Source organism: Suricata suricatta, chromosome 6 (assembly GCF_006229205.1).
Source record: "Suricata suricatta isolate VVHF042 chromosome 6, meerkat_22Aug2017_6uvM2_HiC, whole genome shotgun sequence".
NCBI lineage: Eukaryota > Metazoa > Chordata > Mammalia > Carnivora > Herpestidae > Suricata > Suricata suricatta.
The window spans coordinates 47271392-47291255 of NC_043705.1; the positions used below are offsets into that span (position 1 = coordinate 47271392).

The 19864-nt window shown below is 40.8% G+C and overlaps 1 protein-coding gene across 3 annotated transcripts in view; it reads left to right on the top strand.

Moving 5' to 3' along the window:
- MAST4 (microtubule associated serine/threonine kinase family member 4) overlaps positions 1-19864 on the top strand; it is a 169784-nt gene that overhangs the window by 30883 nt on the left and 119037 nt on the right. For all 3 annotated transcript variants that reach the window (XM_029942361.1, XM_029942360.1, XM_029942362.1), the window contains exon 2: positions 19260-19348. In XM_029942361.1, the coding sequence (XP_029798221.1) occupies positions 19260-19348 (89 nt within the window). The remainder of the gene's footprint in view (positions 1-19259; positions 19349-19864) is intronic.

Consider the following 19864-nt stretch of genomic DNA (forward strand, 5'->3'; position numbering starts at 1 on the left):
GCCTGCAGTGGGCATAAACATCTGTAACTGGCACTTGCCAGACAAACATGGCTCTTGTTCTCAACTCTGTCCTGCTTCTCTTTATCCCCAGTCACGTGTGTGCTCACCACAGAGCCTATCATCTTGTACCTCTTGGAGCCCTGCATGGAAAGGAGGTGACCCAAGTCCTCGCCACTCCCAAGCCAGACGAACAGATAGGAACCTATCAGGATAGCTCAGCCCTTCTTCTCAGCTTGAGCTCTTCCTCCCCTTCTGTTCCTTGGAGGAGGAAGGCCCACAGGCTCTTTTGTCCTTGGGGCAGAGTGTGGGTGGCGAATTGCATCCAGGTGGTCTCCTGCTTCTACTCCTGAAACCAGAGCTCAGGACTGGCCCTCTAAGTTCCAGCGACCAGACTCTGCACACAAAGATTTCTCCTTCTTTATACTTTGCATTGTCCTCCAGAGGAAGGAATACCACAAATTATTATCTCAGTAAACAATCATGTCACAGGGCATATACATCTTCACTTTCTACCTCCCTCCATTTTTCTTGGGACTCATGGCTAGCAGTATTAAAAAAGTCATCTGCTTTTCTTTTGAAATCACACACACATTTTTCTAGATGAAGAGGTTACCAGATTCAAGATTGCAGTTTTGTGGAAACATGTGCACGCATACTCCCATACTCAAGCGGCTGACGAGTAACCGCCATTATTGTATATTTCCTTCCAGTCCATTTTCTTTTGCCTTTTCTGTACTTTAAACCTGATGGCAGGTTTTGGACTCTACATTTGTTTTTCACCAGTGTCTTTTGTTGTAGGTTAGCAAAACTGAGTGAATAATAGAAAATCATTAACCTGCTGTTTTGACTTCTGTAAATTGCTTTGCGAATGTATCTCTCTGTTCAGTGTTCTAACTAACTACATAGTGACTATCTATCATGTAACTCTGTGTTGGGGTTATCAGAAAGTGTGAATCCTCCCTGCCCTGCCCCTATAGCTTAGCATACCTTCTAAACGGACAACTTAGGTCGCAAATTGTACTCCCGCCCCCCTCTTTGAAGCTGACCAGGCAAGGCATACCTGTGGGAAGTCATGCAGGCACTATCTCACAGAGCCTGGAGTGCCCACCTGTAATTGGTCATTCCAAGACCCTCCTGAGACAAAGAACTTTAAAATTGATAGGGTCCCGCCAAAACTACCGCCTATATGTAAAAAGGTGACTGGGAGTCCTGAAATGCTGTAAGCCTTGATTGGTTAACTAAATGATGATGTTTCTCATGCTTGCTAAAGTCCATTTAAGCTCACTGCTGTCTTTGTTCGGGGCCTTAACAGCAGCAGGATCCGGTTTGGCAGGCGTAATAAAACCTTGCCTCGCTTCTATTCAGTGTTTGGTGGGCTTTTCATCTTCACCTGTAACATCTTTTAAGCATTTTTGGAATAATTTCCTGTCTTGTGGACGTAGGGGAGTTTATTTCACTACTTGAGGGGTTTTCGGAGAAAAGATTGATTGTCATAATTCTCTGCCGTCTCAGAAAAATGTCCAAAAAAGGGATGTGTGTGTAGAGTGGGTGGTAAAACGGCTAGATTAGGTACAAAACACCGTCCCCAGAGAGGAGGCAGTGAATCCTAGGTGATTGTTGAGTGATCTCAAAAAGAGAAAAGTTGGGACGCCTGGGTGGCTCAGTCAGTTAGGTGTCCGACTTCAGCTCAGGTCATGATCTCATGATTTGTGAGTTCGAGCCCCGCGTCAGGCTCTGTGCTGACAGCTAGTTCAGAGCCTGGAGCCTGTCTTTGGATTCTGTGTCTCCCTCTCTCTCTCTCTCTCTGACCCTCCCCTGCTTGTGCGCTCTCTCTCTCAAAAACAAATAAAACATTAAAAAAAAAGAGAGAGAAAAGCGAGGGAGCCGCTGGGTGGCTCAGTTGGTGAAGTATCTGACTGAAGCTCAGGTCATGATCTCAGGTTTGTGAGTTTAAGCCCTGCATTGGGCTCTTTCCCTCTCTCTTTTACCTCCCTCTCTCGTGCTCTAACACTGATTGTCTTTATTTAAAAAAAAAAAAAAAAAAAGAGAGAGAAAAGCAAGTGGGCAAGCTCAAGTGTCTTGCTCCAAGTGACAGCTCCTCTTACCTGGGCGGGGCAGGGAAGACCTTCCTGGGGCCGCCTCTGTCCTTGAGCTGCTCAGGACCACCCTTTCTTCTCTCAGTTGGGAATTTTTCAAATCACTTGATTTCAGGCCACTGTGTCTCAGACAGAACTAGGTCTTTATTGTGGGGAAGATTTTTAAAAATAGGTATTTCATTTAGTACATAAAAAGCATTTGGAGACAGAATGACCAGAAAAGGAGCTATCCTAAGAAAAGTTGCCAACTCTTATTTCTATTCCTGAACCTTATCAATTTTTAAAAAACATTTTAGAAAGATAGGGAAGTAGTTTTCTTCATTTCTCTACAAATTGATTAACTTTTTTCATAGATGAGTTAGAGATTAATCTTGTTGAGGTAAAATCATATCTTGCAGGAGGAGGTAGAAAACTAATCAAAGTTCTTTCTCTAAGAGGAAGTTTTCACAGTTGAAAAATGACTCCTCTCTAAAGCCAAGCTGTGATGATGAGGCCAGGAAGATTTGGGGATGGAGTTATTCATAATTACCACATCATTAATTCTTCCCAACGATGGTGCCAGACTCATTGCTGATTCTCTGTTGTTGTGTTTAACTAGCACACAAACATTAATTATTGGTTCCACTGTCATTTGCTGTAATATAACAATTTTATTAAATTACTTTATGAATGGAATTGTATGTTTTCATTGAACAGTGTGTTATGGGCACATTAACCGTCTCAGGACCTCTCCTCCCCACTCATTACCTGTTTTATGTTTCTCAATGTAAAAATGATTCTCATGTTAGGTACCTTTACTTTCTATGGTACTTAATTTGAGAAAATGCCTTGACCTGACTCAGATGGGAATCATTTGTGTACCTGGACACTGAAAGCTTTAGCTATTGCGTCTCATTCTTCTTCTTCTCTTTAATCTTCTCCTTTTCCTCTTTATCCTTCTCCTCCTTTTCCTTCTCCTTCTCCTTCTTCTTCCATTTATTTATCTTGAGAGAGAGGAGAGAGGGTGAGAGAAGGAGGGAGAGAGAATCCCAGGCAGGCTCCGTGCTGTCATGGCAGAAGCTGCCTCACGGCTTGATCTCATAAACAGCAAGATCACAACCTGCACAAAAATCAGGAGTTGGAAGCTTGACTGACTGAGCCACCCAGGGGACTCTTAACAGTTGCATGTCTAATTTAGGTGATTATGTGTTGATTTGTTTCATTTTATTTTACTTTGGTCTTTTTTTTTTTTTTTAACATGGCTGTCTAGTTTCTGTCAAACCTTGGGTAGGCAGGGGGATTTTTGTTGGTCGCTGTGGGTTTTTTTTTTTTTTTCTCTTTCAAATACACGGTGTTGACTAACTACACAATAGAGCTATTTTAAAACTCTGGGAAATGTCTCCCTCCCCAGATTTCCTGATTGCAAACTCTTACGCACTTCCCTTGGGTCCCGGGAGTAGTCCTCCCTTTGCCTGAGGCAGAGACATTCTTGGATTTTTGGTGGAGTGGTAAAGCTGTCCACAAGACGCAGGAGTTAAAACAGGAAAACCATGTTGATGGGTAAAACCGTGGAGGGGGTGTGAAGAAAACTTGATCTTCTCAGAATTTATTACCACGTGCTGTCTCCAGTCTGTAGAAAGGTGACATGACCTGTTGCTAACCACTCTTCTGCTTTCTTTTACAGTATTTTAAAATATTGAAACTTTCAGGTGCAAAAATAAATAAGTCTAGATTTCTAAATTTGTTTTATATGCACATCTAAATAAATTCCTATAATTTTTTTAAGTAAAGTGAGAAATAATTTTTGTCCTTTGAAAGGCATGCCATCAAATATTTGGTGTACTGTCTTAAGGCACGTTAGCTGATGGCACAAAGTGTTTTTGCCCCTTACCGTCTAATTGTGTGAGTTCAGAAACTTTGGTGCCTACTGTTAACCGTCAATGCAGCTAAGATCTGAAGGCCCAGGCAGAAAACACTCTGTTATATAAGTGAGCCCTGTAATTTTATGATTATACTGTGAATGAAAATATGATGTGACCACAAAGCCAAAGGAATGACTCACTTGGTAGCTATTGACAGATTTTATTTTCAAGATGGTTTATATGTATTGTTGTTTTCATGAATATTATGTTCTTTCAACAGGGTTTAGGGTCTTTTTAGAAAAATAGAAAGTAAAAGTAGCCAGTGAAAAATTTCACCTTCATCTCTTTCGTCTGGTCAGTGATTTATTTTCCTCAAGTTGAAGCATCCTAATTCTTGTCGTGATACACAGTTCAATTTCATGTGAGCAAATCAGTGAGGATCCTTTTCAGTGTGGTCATCTTGCACAGCAGGGTGCTATCTCTCCATACCATTGAATTTCTACTTAGAAATGTTGTCCTACGAAGGTCAGATTCCCTGTGATCAACAGGAATCCAGGAACACAATGAACAGGAACTCTGTGAGTCACTGCAGGGAATGCAGAATGAGTTTGGGGTGGTTGCCTGGTGAATATGGTGAAGAGGCGGAGTTGGTGTGTTGCTCTGGAGCTCATGGTGCTTACTTATAAGGACCAAACCCCAGGCTAGGGACAAATGAGGTCACCTCTTTGAACAGAAGACTGGCCCTATGAGAAATAGATGGCCATGCCTGTCACAGTCATCTGGCGATTTCAAGCCGAGTGAAGCCAGCCTTCAACTTTTCCTTGGTAACTGGCACTTTCATGGTACTTCAGTTTGTCTTAAACCCTGCCGTAGCTCTAATGTTTTAATACAGAGCAGCGAAAGCCCTTTCTATACACAAACACCTTCCATACGTGATCTTTTAAAGTCTCAGAGGTCTTTTAGGAGCAAGAATTGATGAAGATGCCAGACTTAAGGAATGACATCTTGAAAGAATAAGTGGAACAGAGAAATAACAAGATTCAGGGTCGAAGCATATGGAAGTTGTAAATAGGTACATTTTATAATGATGAGTTAGTTTTATTTTGAGGTGTATCATTTGTAACTATGTCAACTTAAACAAAAAGTTTGTCTCAGTAATACATGCAATATGCCCTATTATACGCTTTACATCTTCTGGCCAAATTAACTTCCGATGCATATTACAATGTGGCCGTTCCTTTTCTCCAGAGCCAGTGCTCATAAACATGATTCACATTGCAAATATGATTTCTGGATTCTCTAATAATGACAGAGAAATCTAGAAGTAGGGAAAGGGGGAAAAACATGCTCAAGGGAGTATGATCCATAAATTGAGATTTAATTTTGAAATCTATTAAGAAACAGTGGAACAAAAAAGTCTGATTCATACATGCTTAAGCACAATTGTTCTCTCTAGTTGTGTCTGTCCAGACCAGCTGGTTTGGGGAGGGATAAGGAGGAAGTACCTGTTTGGCATGGCTGATCTATGTGTTGGGTCATCTGTCTTTCGATCTTTGACAGTACCCTGTGGAGCTGGAAATTTCCATGTCATGACCTCTCACATGTCTGTCAGCTATGAGCCTGAACACTATGTAGAAGTATATCCCAGGATAAAAAACATGCTCTACTTGGTGACATCGGTATGTCTGTCCATCTGGATCAGGCTCGCTGCCTCCAGAAACCTCTCACAGTCTGGTGCGAAGCTTGATGACTTGATCTCCCTCCTATATTCAAACGTTAGACTATAGGCACAGCGATCTGCTATCCCCAAGGTCACCTTCCTCCATCTCTTTGGCATGCATCTATAGGTGCCAAGCTCACTGATGGATGCATAGGACCAGAATGCTGAGATACTAATTTTCAGGGACAAATGTAGTTATTACTGAGTTTATTAGCTCAATAATATTATTCGAATTCTCTGTCTTATAGACACTTGAACAAAATGACTGAAAGCACAGGTTCTGAAGACAGACTGACTGGATTTGGATTCCTCTTCCACCACATACTATTCGTGTGATGTTGTCAGACAGGCCTCTAGACTTCTCAGTTCTTCGGTTTTCACATCTGTTAGATAGGGATAAAAATAAGTCCTACCTCAGAGGACTGTCATGAAAATTAAACCCGTTCTTGGCATGTAGTAAACACTTGTCAAAGTTCGCAGTTACTATTATTGCTGTTCTTGTCGTGCACATTTGGGCACACCTCTCCATGAAGCTACCCTCGTCCCCCACATGCTTGGGGACGTACTAGCAGAGCACGGCATGTTATGTAGGTGGCTTAAACGATTCGTGGCATTGGGCAGAGGTGATGCGCATGGTTTCGACAGGGGGTCTGAAAACACTGAAGTCCGTTGTGTAGAGTCCCTTAGAGTTCCCTCTACCTTGATGTTGCCAGTTTGAAACCTTTGGCCAGTGCTTGGACTGACACTTGAACTTGTGGTCTGCAGCTTTTTTCAATGTTTTTTTCCCCCCTTTTTTTTTTTTAGCCATTTTTAAAAAATGTTATTTATTTTTGAGAAAGAGAGCTGGGAAGGGGCAGAGAGAGAGGAGAGAGAGAATCCCAAGCAGGCTTCGTAGCATCCGTGCAGAGTCAGATGCGAGGCTCCCATCCAAACTGCAATATCATGACCTGAGCCGAAACCAAGAGTCGGATGAGTCGGACACTCAATCAACGGAGCCACCCAGGCGCCCCATGTTTTTCTATGTTCCTAAGAGCTAACCAGTAGCCATTCATGTTGTTACATTTTTTTCTCTGTGTTAATAGTTTCATTTTGCTATCAAGAGTTGTTGCTTTAGGACTAGACCCTTTAGCTCTTGATAATTCATTGTATTGCCTTAAGAGTTAATTCTGTCAGTAATCTTAGGCTTCTTGTTCAAAGATCCTTGAGGGAAAGCCTTAGTGTAACATCCCAAGTATTAAAACATTTATGCACAAAAGAAGGTATGCAAGAGAGGAAGACCAAAATGTTTTATTTTGATAACCAATGTTTAGAAGCATTTGCTATGTGCCAGATACAATGATATTTCTTTACATGAATTATCTCATTTAATTTCTACATAGCCCTCTGAGGTACTTCATGTTCTTATCCCTACTCTACAGAATGGTAAATTGAGGCTTCAGAGGGTTGGAATTAGAAACGAGATCTACCAAGGGCAAGTCCTTATATCGGATAGCCATTCCATGAACTCTAATAAAGAATTAGCTCGCTCTCTATGGAATAGAATTATTATACACTCACATAAGTAGTAGTGAAGGGTATCTCTGTGTCTAATGCAAATTTCTAACTTGGATGGTGTTAGGCTTGTAAGAGCTCCGTGACCTCCCCTCCTAGGCCCCGTTTGCCACGAGTTCCTGCTGCCGCCTTGGCACACCACACCCCACCTTCCAGAGCTACAGTTGTGTTTCGCAGCTCACAAATGATAGGAGCAAGGTGAATTTGCTACCCACATTGAATACTGAGCCACTTATTGGCCAGCATCTTCTGGTATCTCCCCAGCCCTCTTGTCTTTAGTAACAGAATTGATTCCTTGTGGCCAGTTTCATCTTCGCAAAATGAGAGACCCAGTAAGAAAACATCAGTGGATACAAATGAGAGAGAAAGAAAAAAATTTGTCCAATTCCAGGAAAACATGCCTTTGACTTTTTTTTTTTTCCTGTGCTTTTCACCAAGGTAGTCTGTTCTTCCTTTTAGAGGGCTCTATGCTTTTCACACGAGAAGCAAACACTAGGGGCGGGGTGCCTGTGCCGGGGTATGGGAAGAGCACACAACTCATGTTAATATCCCTTTGGCAGTTTTCCTGTTGTTGCTCCATCTAGGAAACATTTTCTTCTTCTGCCCATTATCACAGTTTTGATATTCCTGTCATTAACAGAATGTCATTTTGCAAGATACTGAATTAGGCACAGCTAGCAACAAAGCATACTGAACAGAAAGATAATGGCTTTTTGCCACATGTCTTTTCCTCGCAGAAAAGAACAGAGTGGAGCTCTACCGAGGGCTGTGCCTGTGTGTGTTTGTGTTCTGACTGGGGGCACGTGAGACCAGCGGTAGTCACTCGTGGGCACAGCGCTCTGCCTAATTGTACTACATGCAAAATGTTTTAGAGCTGGAATCGTGTTAAATCGTGTTAAATGGTCCTGGTGCTCATTCTGTGCTTGACATACATTTCTGTTGAGTGCCACCAAAGGAGGCCGGGTATTTACAGAAGCAAACACCCTCCCTTTTATGGGTCAGAGCCGAGCGGCCCCCATGTCCTCTGAACCAGAAAGAAGGAACCGAGCTTTTGATTTTTATGGGTAGCATTGAGCTCTGCAGCTAAATGACCCCACCAGACTAAAATATATCCACCAAATTAAATGTTTCTGGATATAGCAAGTTAAACAGATTTAATTTCTATACAGAGAAGTCTGGAACAGCTAAAACAGTAGTCCATCAGTTCAGCTGGTCTATATATGTCCAAATAAATTTGGATGTAAGAAAATCTTACCATTAAGGGGCACTTCGGTGGCTCAGTCAGTTGAGTGCTGACTTTGACCCGGTCATGATCTCTCAGTTCATGGGTTTAAGTCTTGCATCAGGCTCTGTGTGACAGCTCAGAGGCTGGGGCCTGCTTCGAATTCTGTGTCTTTTTCTCTCTTGGCCCCTCTGCTTCTCACACTCTTTCTCTCTTTCTCTAAAAATAAATAAATAAGCATTTTAAAAAAAAGAAAAAAATCTAACCATCAAGCTATATGAAGGTGTTGAGCATTTCCTAAAAGCAACAAAAGTAGGAGACTGTAGGTACAGGAGAAAGAATAGTAAAATTTTATTATGGTATTTCCAAAAAGGCAGATCAGAGCAGTACATTTATTGTGAGGGGTTTACTGTGGTTTGGTGCTACCACCCCTTTCTAAGGTTTTTTAAAGATTTTACTTCCTCATCACTGGCCATCTGAGAATAGTTCAGTGTTATACAATCAAATCAATTAAAAGTAATTTTTATAGTTTGTCTTTGAATTTGGTTTTCTACTTCTTAGGAAAAAATGTCAAGTTATGAGTTTTGTACATATTGAGTATGAAACAGAACTTTAAAAATGTGTTAAAGTCACATATTTTACCACCTCCCTCTGCCCCAACACACACACACACACACACACACACACACACACGAAGTGAAAGTTGAGTAACACCTTAGTTTGTATTTGTTTATTCTTTCTTAAGTCACCAACACACTGCGGACTTCCCTTCAGCCCCTGTCTGTAGCCGCCCTGAGCACAACCAAAGGCTCAAGTGTCAGTGTCTGAAGTTTCTGACCCTGACCTTTTTACCCAGTTAAAAAACCTGAAGTATTTGACTCTGAGCCTTTACCCAGTTACAAAATCAGGGCCACCACACCCACTGATCCCCCCACCTGTCTCTCATGGCCACTCAGCCTAGGTGATTCAGATCTTCAAGCCTTGCAGGATAGATCGGACCATAATTTTGAATGACTCCCTAAGGTATTTTGGCAGGATCAGCCCTTCGAGCAGTTTCCCAAGATCTAGCACATGCCGTTCAACTCTTAGATCAAATTAATCACCTTGTATCCCCAGCATTGTCTTCACACCTTCATACCAAGGAGAAACAGCCTTTATTTTGTGTCTTCTCTGTGAGGTTTGCGCTCTTGTGTCCCACAGGAAGAATCGTAAGTTCACAAGTCATCTGCGTCTCCTCCTCGATTTTTCTAGGCCTCTGGCGTCCTTCAGGGAGACGACCTGCCCTACAGTCTTAGCATGTCTGAGGGGCATATGGGCCAGGTGTCTCCTATGATTGTGTTGCAGGTAAATTGCTCTAAAAAAAATTTACAGGTACTGAGATACTCCTCACTTGATTTACTTTTTTACTTCTAACATTTTTAGCAGTTGAACTTTGCCTGCTGCTATAAATCTCCATATTGTTACCAAACTCCTGCTCGACTTTAACCATCAAGTTATGCCTGTTTTAATCACACTGATTATCCCTGTGTCATTTTATTCAGAACAACGTGTATGTAGGTTTTTCCAGGAAGATGTGTCATGCCATCCGTCCAGCCCCACAGTCCTGTCAGTTCTCTGTGTTTTTTCAGCTATACATGACCTTGATCAATGTAGTAGTATTAGACAGTGCAGTAGTAGTACAATACCATCATGGATCAGTTGGATCTTACAAGTTACAGTATGTTTGTGGAACAAATTAAATTAAAAACTTCTTAGACTGGAACTGTATTAAGTTAGTCATTCATAAATAGTTACTGAATCTTGACTGAAATCATGTTTATTTTCTATATTTTTCCAGATGTCCAAAGAGATTCACCATTATATAAAATAGAATCTTTGGCGTCAAGGAGCTTCACCTCCCTCCTAGCTTATAACTGCTATGTATAATCCCTGGTTGTGTTTCCTGAATGAATGACTCCAGAAAGGGGGATGTGCTTGTCCGTTTCTCTGTGGAACCATGTGGTGAATGTCAGCCATCCAGTAGCCCTGTGGTTGACAAAGGACATTAGAGTTCACCATTCCAACCACCTAGAAAAAACTACGTTCCTACATCTTGTTCTGAAATAGCCACAAAATGGACTAAGAAGAAATAGGATTAGAAAATGTTTTATGTCAGGCAAATCTCTGAGATCTTATTAAGGGAAGACATATGAACGGAAGGACAGTTTGCCATGCATAGTATATACTATGAAATTCTAGTGCTTACTATTCATGAAAACAGGTTTCAAAGCTGATTGGCTTTCTGTCTCATGCTTTAAACAGCAACAAATTTTGTTTGGTACCTGTTCCCCCAATTCTGCCAGAGAAGGCAGTTATCTGTGAATTATTCTTATCTCTTTTATACCTTAAACACTTGGAGACTGTTGTCTTCATGTTCTTATGTACCCTAGTACTTTGTATCTAGCAAAAGCCAGTCCATTAATATGTGTTACACTGAATAGTGTCTTGTTAATCTTTGTGTCTTCAGTTCTCCCTTCTTTCTTCTATGAGGACAGAAAATTGGGCCAGACTTCAGTATGGGTTATTTGACTGGATGAGACATGTTTCCAAGCAGGACTGTATACAGTAATATGTATTTTTTTCCTATTGCTTTTCCTCAGAATTTTTGAAAGCTTGGAGACCTCTGCCTTGCTGTAGGTATGTAATTAGCCTAAATTTTTTGCTCACAGGTGTAAACAGTGTGAGCAGCTATTCACTTCCATTATTATTAATGCCTTCAAAAAGGAATTTTTCCGCTAATGGAAAAGTTAAGTTCAAGTGTGAAGCCAATGCTATCGGTAGAAAGCATTCATAATCACATGCCTTGCTAGCTGTGAACGAGGTCGTTACAGAGGTGCCAGAGTGAAGCGGCCTGTGGCAGTCAGGCTTGGTCGTCACCACACTGTCACTGCTTGCTTCTCCTTTTCTTTTTTTTTTTTGGTGCTGTACAAAAGAACATGGACTGCATTGAATTTGGGGCCTTTTTTTTTTGTAAGAGTTTTTCAAATAAAATACTTCATTTTTAAGTACAGTCACAAGAGTGGAATAGATTAGCACATCAGCTTTGCCTCCTCACTGGCCTCTCTACTTCCTCCTTTGATTATTTTAGTCTGGCAGCCCGAACCCCTCTTCTCTTCAGACAGAACTCAGATGCTGTTCCAAACCTTCCAGCGCGTTCCTTCTCCCCCAGGCTAGAGACCTGTCTCCGTGCTGTGGCCTCCCCAGCTGCTGGCGATACGTCCCTGCTGTTTTTCCACCGTCTCTCTGGCTGCTGCCTTTGCCTCCCTGTGTACTTGGGTCAGGCCTTTTGCTCCTTCTGAGTGCCGGATGCCCCGCCCTGCCGCTCTCATTCACTTCTTACCTGCCCTGACCACCTCCTTACAGTTGTGAGTTGCCACATCTGCGCTCCCCCTTCCTGTCTTCTGAACTCTTTTCTTTTTTTTAAATTTTATTTATTGATTTTGAGAGAGAGCATGAGTGCACAAACAGGGGAGGGGCAGAGGGCAAGGGGGAGAGAGAGAAGCCCAAGCCGGTTCTGAACCATCAGCACAGAGCCTGATGCAGGGCTTGAACTCAAGAACCCTGGGATCATGACCTGAGCCGAAACCAAGAGTTGTGTCCTTAACTGACTAAGCCTCCCAGGCACCCCTCTGCGCTATTTTTCTCTATCACCATCTCTCTTATCAAGCATGTCACTGAATATAAATTTTATAAATTTTACTCATTTTTGTGTTTACTATCTGCTTCTTTCTCCAGCATGTAAGTCCCTTGAGGGCAGTAGGGATTTTTACTGAGTATACCTCATATATATCAGGGACTCCAAAAGTAATTTGTTGAATGAATGATGGAAAGCCTGGGTGGAGCCTTGATTTCACGCACCGTAGTGGGGTGCTGGCAATGCCTGGCTTCCCCTTATGTCACAGACATGAATACTCAGGCTTGGATCTCTGCTGCTTTCTAAACTGTTCAGAAAAGGGGGTTCATCTGTAGGCTTGAAGTGGCCCCGAGAAATGGGGGATTGATTTATATCAGGAAAACAAAAAGTTACTTCTAGGAGAAGAGAGTGGTATGAAGGCAGAAATGGAGAGAAAGACAAAACAGCCTCTGAAGGAACAAGTAGGATTTGGGGGTGACGTGTCCACACATTTTTAAGGAAGATTTGCTTTATGCTGCTTACTATAATTTTCTTTCAAAATACAGATCAAAGGCTTTTGCAGTGCAATTTGCAAACACGCAGAGGCCTAGATCTTTCCTGTTACAGAAAAGGAAAAAGAAATGTCCATGATATATATAATTTTAGTGCATTTAAGAATTCTAAAATTTGCTTCAAATGAATAACCTAAAACAGGAATGAATTAGACCCATATATATGTTGCCATGGTTAAATCTCGAAAAATATAATGTTAAGGGGGGGAAAAAGTAAGTTGCACAATACCTATAATTTGTAGTGTGTACTAAAGTATAATTTCTACCAAAGTCAAAAAGTGTGACTGCCACAGAAATAGAAAATGACCGTTTGTTAAAATTTTTATTTGTTGTTAATTAATGAGGGTAGCAGTAATATATTAAAAAAGATGAAAAGATTTTGAAACTCAGATGTAGGTATGTATGTGTGTATAAATACATATACACATATATATAATTTTTTTTAAACAGGAATGATGACATGAGTTTGCTAGTAGATGGGCATAATGGGTTGATACCTTGTAGGATGGTGCTATTAAGTTTTTGGGGTCATTCTTTCCTAGAGATGATCAGTTATATCTGTACCATACAAAATTTGTTTGCATTTTTGTGGACAAGATCCATTTGGCTTACTACCAGTTTCCTACACTTTATCTTCTACGCCTACAGAGTTTAAAAATATCCTAGTCAGTAAAAAGACCATGGAAGTTGTCCACTCTTAGAGAATCAGGTAATCCTCTGGGGAGTCACTGTATAAAGCCTGATGAGCCATTGAGAGGAAAGCCATCCATCTATTTTGCATAATCCCACATCTTTATCAGTTTTGCCCGGTACGTGATGCCATTCGTGGAACTGTACACACGGACACACGTGTGTTTAGATGCATGGCAGTGTGCTCAGGAACCAAAATGAATGGGAAAGCTCCCCGCCACAGTTTCTTCAGCAGTTGTCTGGTTGGGAAGAAGAACATGTGTATTGGTTTGCATGTCAAGGGTACGCTTCCCCCTCTCTCTCCTATATGATTGGGAACAGATATGACAAGGTGATACCGTTGTTCATTCCAGGCAGTGGGAGTTGTTACTTTTCTGTAGTTTGTCTAGTTTTAAAACATCTTGGACAAAAGAGCAATAAATTTCCGAGTGTTTTTCTCATCTGGGTATAGCTCATTCATTGTACAGATACAGAAAGTGAAGCCTTCCGGGTTTATAGCATGTTTTCAGCAGTATGACCTGAGCTACACAGTTTCTCTCCCCATCATGCCCACTTTCTTCCCCTTGAGCTTTCCTTTTCGTTGAAGGAATATTCAAACGTTCGTATTCTGTGAAGGTATTCAAAATATCACATTTCACATCCTGTGAAGCTTTGGTCTCTAATTGGTCTGCCGTGCACATTTATCAAACTGTTCCTCAAGATGAACTAATACATAGGAGCCTAGCATCTGTGAATTCTTGGGGCCCTCCTCCCACGGGTCACTGTGGCCTGAGTTGTGACCAGTCATGCATCATACTAAGCCTTTCAAGTCAGCTGTGAATGTCGGAGACGGCTGCCCACTGTGGTTTCCCCTCTACAGCGTGTCTTGCTATGGTCAGGCATGATGAGTATTCATGTCTCAAAATGAATGTCTTTGAAAATTAAGCTGGATCTCAGCTACTCAGAACGGTTGCAAAAGGCCGCAGTCTGGTAGCTTGCAGCTTTTACAGACCTTTTACATGATAATTAACAGGATTTTGCAGCCAGGAAAGATGTGACAGATTCAGATGTGAAACATTTACAGGTCCCACCAAGCCCTTCATGGTCTTAGCATAAGGACAACCTGGGCAGGTAGAGACGGTGGTTGCTTCGGACCAGAAATACATACACCACATTCCCCTCCCCTCCTTCAGCTTGGTAGCCCGCATACCTCTTTTCCCTCACACTTTTCTTTTTTTAAGATGACTTAATTTTTTACTCTTTATTTTTGAGAAAGAGAGAGAGAGTGAGTGCGAGCAGGGGAGGGGCAGAGAGAGAGAGAGGGAGGCAGAGAATCTGAGGCAGGCTCCAGGCTCCAAGTTGTCAGCACAGAGCCCTGTGGCACGTGAGATCATGACCTGAGCTGAAGTTGGACACTTAACTGACTGAGCCACTCAGGCGCCCCACCTCACACTTTTGAGTCAGGCCTGACTTAGATGGTGAAATATAAGATCTGTCTCTTGATCTTCCTAGTAATTGGGAGGCACTGTTTGGAATGACTAGGAAATCTAGCAGCTCCTTGCGGAATGCTTTGGTGATGGGAACAGTGAGCTTCGAGGAGGGAGGCATGGCTGGGGTCCTCCTCACATCACCCGCCTGAGCCAAAATCCATGCAGACAAACACTTCCTTATGCTAGCCTTTTGTCACTCTAAAGCATGTCCGCCCCCACACACATCCAACTGTGACGTTTTTCAAGGATGTTCTGTTCCTCCCTGCCCTGCCTCTCAGCCCCCAGGGGCTGGCCAGTCCCACTCACTGACAAGTGCTGTCATTGCCTTTCCACCTTCCATTCTTCTCAGATTCCAGGTCCACTCAGTCACCAGTACTTGTGTATGTGTGTAGTTGGTCCATGACAGGAGGAACCCAAAGAATGAGGTCAAAAGAAACACTTACTTGGCATTATCATACTCTGTCCTAATCCACTCTGTGTTTTTGCCTTTGTCACAAGTCGTCTATGGCTGTCTTCTTGGCCTACTAAATGCAGATTTTGTAAGTAGAGAATCTGTGCCAATGTGTCGTCTTCCAAACTGATCGAACAATCTGAGATGTTATCCAGAAGCAGAGCATCTCCGTGTGTTGCTTCAGGTGGTGAGCTGGAGAGAAGCGGTACCCCGTGGGGACTGGACATTCCCATGTTTGGCTTCCAGATCCGAGCGCAGGCAGGGGGAATGGCTTCCATTCCTTTTTAAAGAGTGAAGCAGAAAGAATGCATTATGGGATGAATAGCTGGAACTTGAATTAATAACTGTGCTTCAGTTTTACTTTTGCGATCACAGACCTTTGTTCCAAAGGCTGAAAACTGGAGAAAACTTTTGACAAACTCAAAATATTAGATGGGGATAAATTTCAAGCAGGCTGAGACTACCGCTACAGTAGAAGTGATCTTCCTATTTTACCTGGTAAGACAGCCTGCGTCTCCAGGCTTGAGAAAAAGCCAGCAAGCTGAATCAACTTAGTAACTCTGGCGGTAGGGAATGAACCTTGATTTTATCCAAGTGGCGATGTACCTATTCTTTCTTACCTTTATGAATTAAATGTGCGTGTGGCACAGTCACCACCAATTGGGGACCCTGCATCATACTTGGATGCCATGAGCTTCTCCTTACATCTTCAGGAAAGAGCGTGACAACTTGGATGAATACATGATGATCCCAGAGGTCAGCTCGGCCTTTTGTACCTATGCTGTTAATGTGGGCCGTGTCGGGTGCCGTGGCAGTGTAGGTAGTAAACATTCGTAAGTCCTGCCAACTAGAAGTTGTTTGACTCAAGGTTGAAATCAGATTTTAATTCATTTATTAGGAAGCAGGTACCCAGAGCAATAAAATTAGGTGACCGCCAGAGGTCTCAGAACCAGGTCGTGTTGAGATTGGATGACGGCCATTCTTCCCTGCCATTGGAAAATTGTCGGCAGAGTATCTCAGGGTTCCAGGACTGTAGAAGTGCTAACATACATATCAAGAATCAGTATTTTGCGGTTAATATATAAAATGTCCCTTTACCCTTATGAATGTTAACAACAAACAAATGAATTTGCGAGACTGCCTAGTTCATGACTATAGAGACTTACTTTGTGTATACAGAGGAGTCTGGCTTGGCCTGTATTGTATAAAGTCTGGTTTTGTGTATACATAGAAATCTTTCTTGGCCTGTGTTTTATAAAGGCTGCATTTGTATTTCATGTTTAAAAGCTTCCTGTTTGATTGTTGACAGATTCAGGAACATTTCAAGTCTGTTATAGTTTTAATACTGTCTCTACCTTTATGCTCAAGGTCCATATAGAGGTTAGAGAAGACCCTTTCAGCTTTGATTGTTCCTATCATTTGTCAGTAAGATACATCTCTGATTATTTAAGGTTTTGTGTAAAATATTCCCAGTACCTTAATTATAGTAAACTATTGAAATTCTGAAATCATGTTCTTTTAACTTTTTGTCTGGCTCACATATTCCTAAATGAAGAATCCTTTTTCTTTACTCAAAATTGCATTCATAATCATTTTTGTAAAGATCACAAGTCTTTATAGAGAATAGGCAAACATAGGATGAATGTCATATAAACTTTTATTATATTTTTATATTTTTATAGTGATCAAATAAGTATATTCCATTTGCAGGTTTTATTTAGATATTTCTTTTTAATATTTTTTTAATTTACTTTTTTTTTTTTTTTCTGAGAGAGGGAGTACAAGTGGGGAAGAGGGGCAGAGAGAGAGAGAGAATTTTAACAGGCTCCATGCCTAGTGCAAAGCCTGACATGGGGCTCAATCTTGTGACCCTCGGATCATGATCTGAGCTGAAATCAAGAGTCTGAGGCTCAGTCAACTAAGCCACCTGGATGCCCCTGAATCATATTTTTAGAATCAATATTTTTTTAGCCTTCCTTGGTAGACTTTAAATAAATAACTGAAACAGTTTTTAAAATTACTTCTGTTTTTCTTTGTTTTAAATTTAAATTGGTTTTGCTTATAGTAGTATACTAGTAATTCTGTATGTTTGTTAGGAAAATTCCATTTTTTTTATGTTTTCTCAAAGAAATACCATTTTCTAGGCTTTAAGTTCACATATTTTACCAGTAAGCCTATTTAAGATAAGCATTAGGTTACTATTTCTGTTGGTAGACATTTATTATTCAAAATTTTATTTCCATACATAAACACCAATAATTGAGTGTCAAGAGAAATCTTCCTAAGTGACTTAGCTCAAATGCTATATGTAAAAAATAATACAGATAGCCAGTTTTCTGGCAGTTAACTCCTATTTCAGTTAATTTGCTCAAATTAACAAGTAACTTTGCTGAGATTTCCAGGGTATAAATCTGCCATTTATAATTTCTTTTATTAACGTTAGCAAGTTGGTATATTTAATATTCCTGTATTAAAATGAAAGAAGACATTAATTTGAATTAACACAAAATAAATTATACAGTATCTTTTTAAAACAATCATACTATCTGATTTAATGATTATAAATTTAATAGGTCAAATATGGTTCTTAATAGATGAGTTGATAATATCACAGTCCACCTTTATAATTAAGTATCAGGGGTCTGTTCTTAATCAGCAACTTCTTTAAGGCTGAGTAAACATGATCTTAATTAAACTCCCAGATAAAGCTAAGGGATGTTGATTGTTCCAGCCAGGAAAATAAAATGATGCAGCCTGACCTTAAGAAATTATAAATATGGGAATGTTGATAAATGATAATGAGCAGCAAACATTTAAAAGAGAGGATAGGTTCCCAAGTCAGTATTGTTGAAAGAAATTGAGTTTGGTTCTGAAATGTATTATTTGAAAATTTAGAAACGTTCCTTTCGTATATTCTCTGCAAACTCTCAGATATGTCCACGATACCTAGTTTGGAAGTCAGGTGAAATTTCTCTTTGAAGCGCCTGTTATAACAGATATACTCTGAATTAAAGAAGACATTACACTAACCTAATGGTGGTTGAGGGCAGTCCTAGTGTAGGAGGGCAGAATCCCAGTCCCCTGAACCTGCCGGGTTTTCTTCCCCTTTTTCTCACTACTATACTGATGACAGAGAGTGAAGCACCTATCTGAACTAAAGAAGCAGTTGAAAGGAAGATAATATTCACCTCCTCATCAACCAGTTTTGCGTGTCTGAGTTTTTGCGGCTTCTGAGACTTACTTTCAAATCAAGATAGGCATTTTATAACTTTGTCCTGACAGAAACCGGAAAAGGTAGCTGCACTGTGCCCACAAGGTAGTAGTTTATTTCTGTTGAGCGGGTACTGGGGTCAGAACAGTGGGTCATGTGCCTCTGGAAAAGCACTTTCACTCTTACTTTAATACCAAGTGGATTCTGTTTTTATGATGCCAAAATATTTACCTTAATAAGGAATTTGAATGTAGTATACAAGATGAAAAATGAATCAGTAGTGAAATACCTATCTCTTAGGCGTCGGCTGTTCTGTTGACAAAGGCACAAATAGGAAATTTGTCTAAATAATTACATTTTTAATTAGGGTATCACTGTAAGATTAATGTCATTGCGCTTCACTGCATGTAATTTTGTGTTAGGAATTTCATGTCAACAGAGATGCTACCTGTGGTTTGCTGATTTGAATCCTTAATTTATCACTTGGGTGTATGGAATGTCACCTATTCGCAGTCAGGAGTGGAAAGAAGGCATTTGATTATAACTTCACTGGTGGTGAAGAATATTGATGGTGTTATGCTATATGAATACATTATATTTTCTAATATTCAAGAGGCAGTCACCCATCAGATATTAGTGAGTGCATATTGACTTGTGGAAATTTAAGCAATAGCATGAGCAGATCGCTTGCTCAACCCCTGGTGTGTGTGTATGTTGAATATAGGTGGACATCAGTGATGTCTTATTTGCTTTTTGAAACTGTTTTTGTTTTTACTTTTGACAGTTGCCGAACAAGCAACCGGAAAAGTTTGATAGGCAATGGACAGTCACCAGCATTGCCTCGACCACACTCACCTCTCTCTGCTCATGCAGGTAATTAATGACCCTTTCTTGAGTTTTGTTTTACTGCTTTTTCCTGGCTCTTAAAATAATCCAAGCATCTTGAAGTTCAGGTGTCTCTTTATTCCTTATTTTGGTTTTCCTGTTGTTTTATCGCTACGTGATTCTTTCGGACAAGTTAGCTCAAACCTCATCCTCTCAGAGTGTTTGGACTCTGAAATAGAGAATTTCTTTTTATGTGGGATCCTTTTTCAGTTATTCATTTCTCCATTTCTAAATGTGTGGATGATGCAAGACGTGTTTCCGTGCTGGGACTTTCTTGGGGGATACGGATGTGTTTGTTCACATGGAAAGGATTAATAACATTAAGAACTTTAGGGGAGGAAAGACAACTTTTTCCCTACCCTTCTACATTCTCCACTGGGAATCTCATAATCAAAGACAGGTTAACTAGAGCAAACACATTTACTTAATAGAAAATTTCTGTGACACAGGAGTCTTCGTAAGGAAATGAAGACCCAAGAGGTGAGCTAGATCTGATGAAGAGTA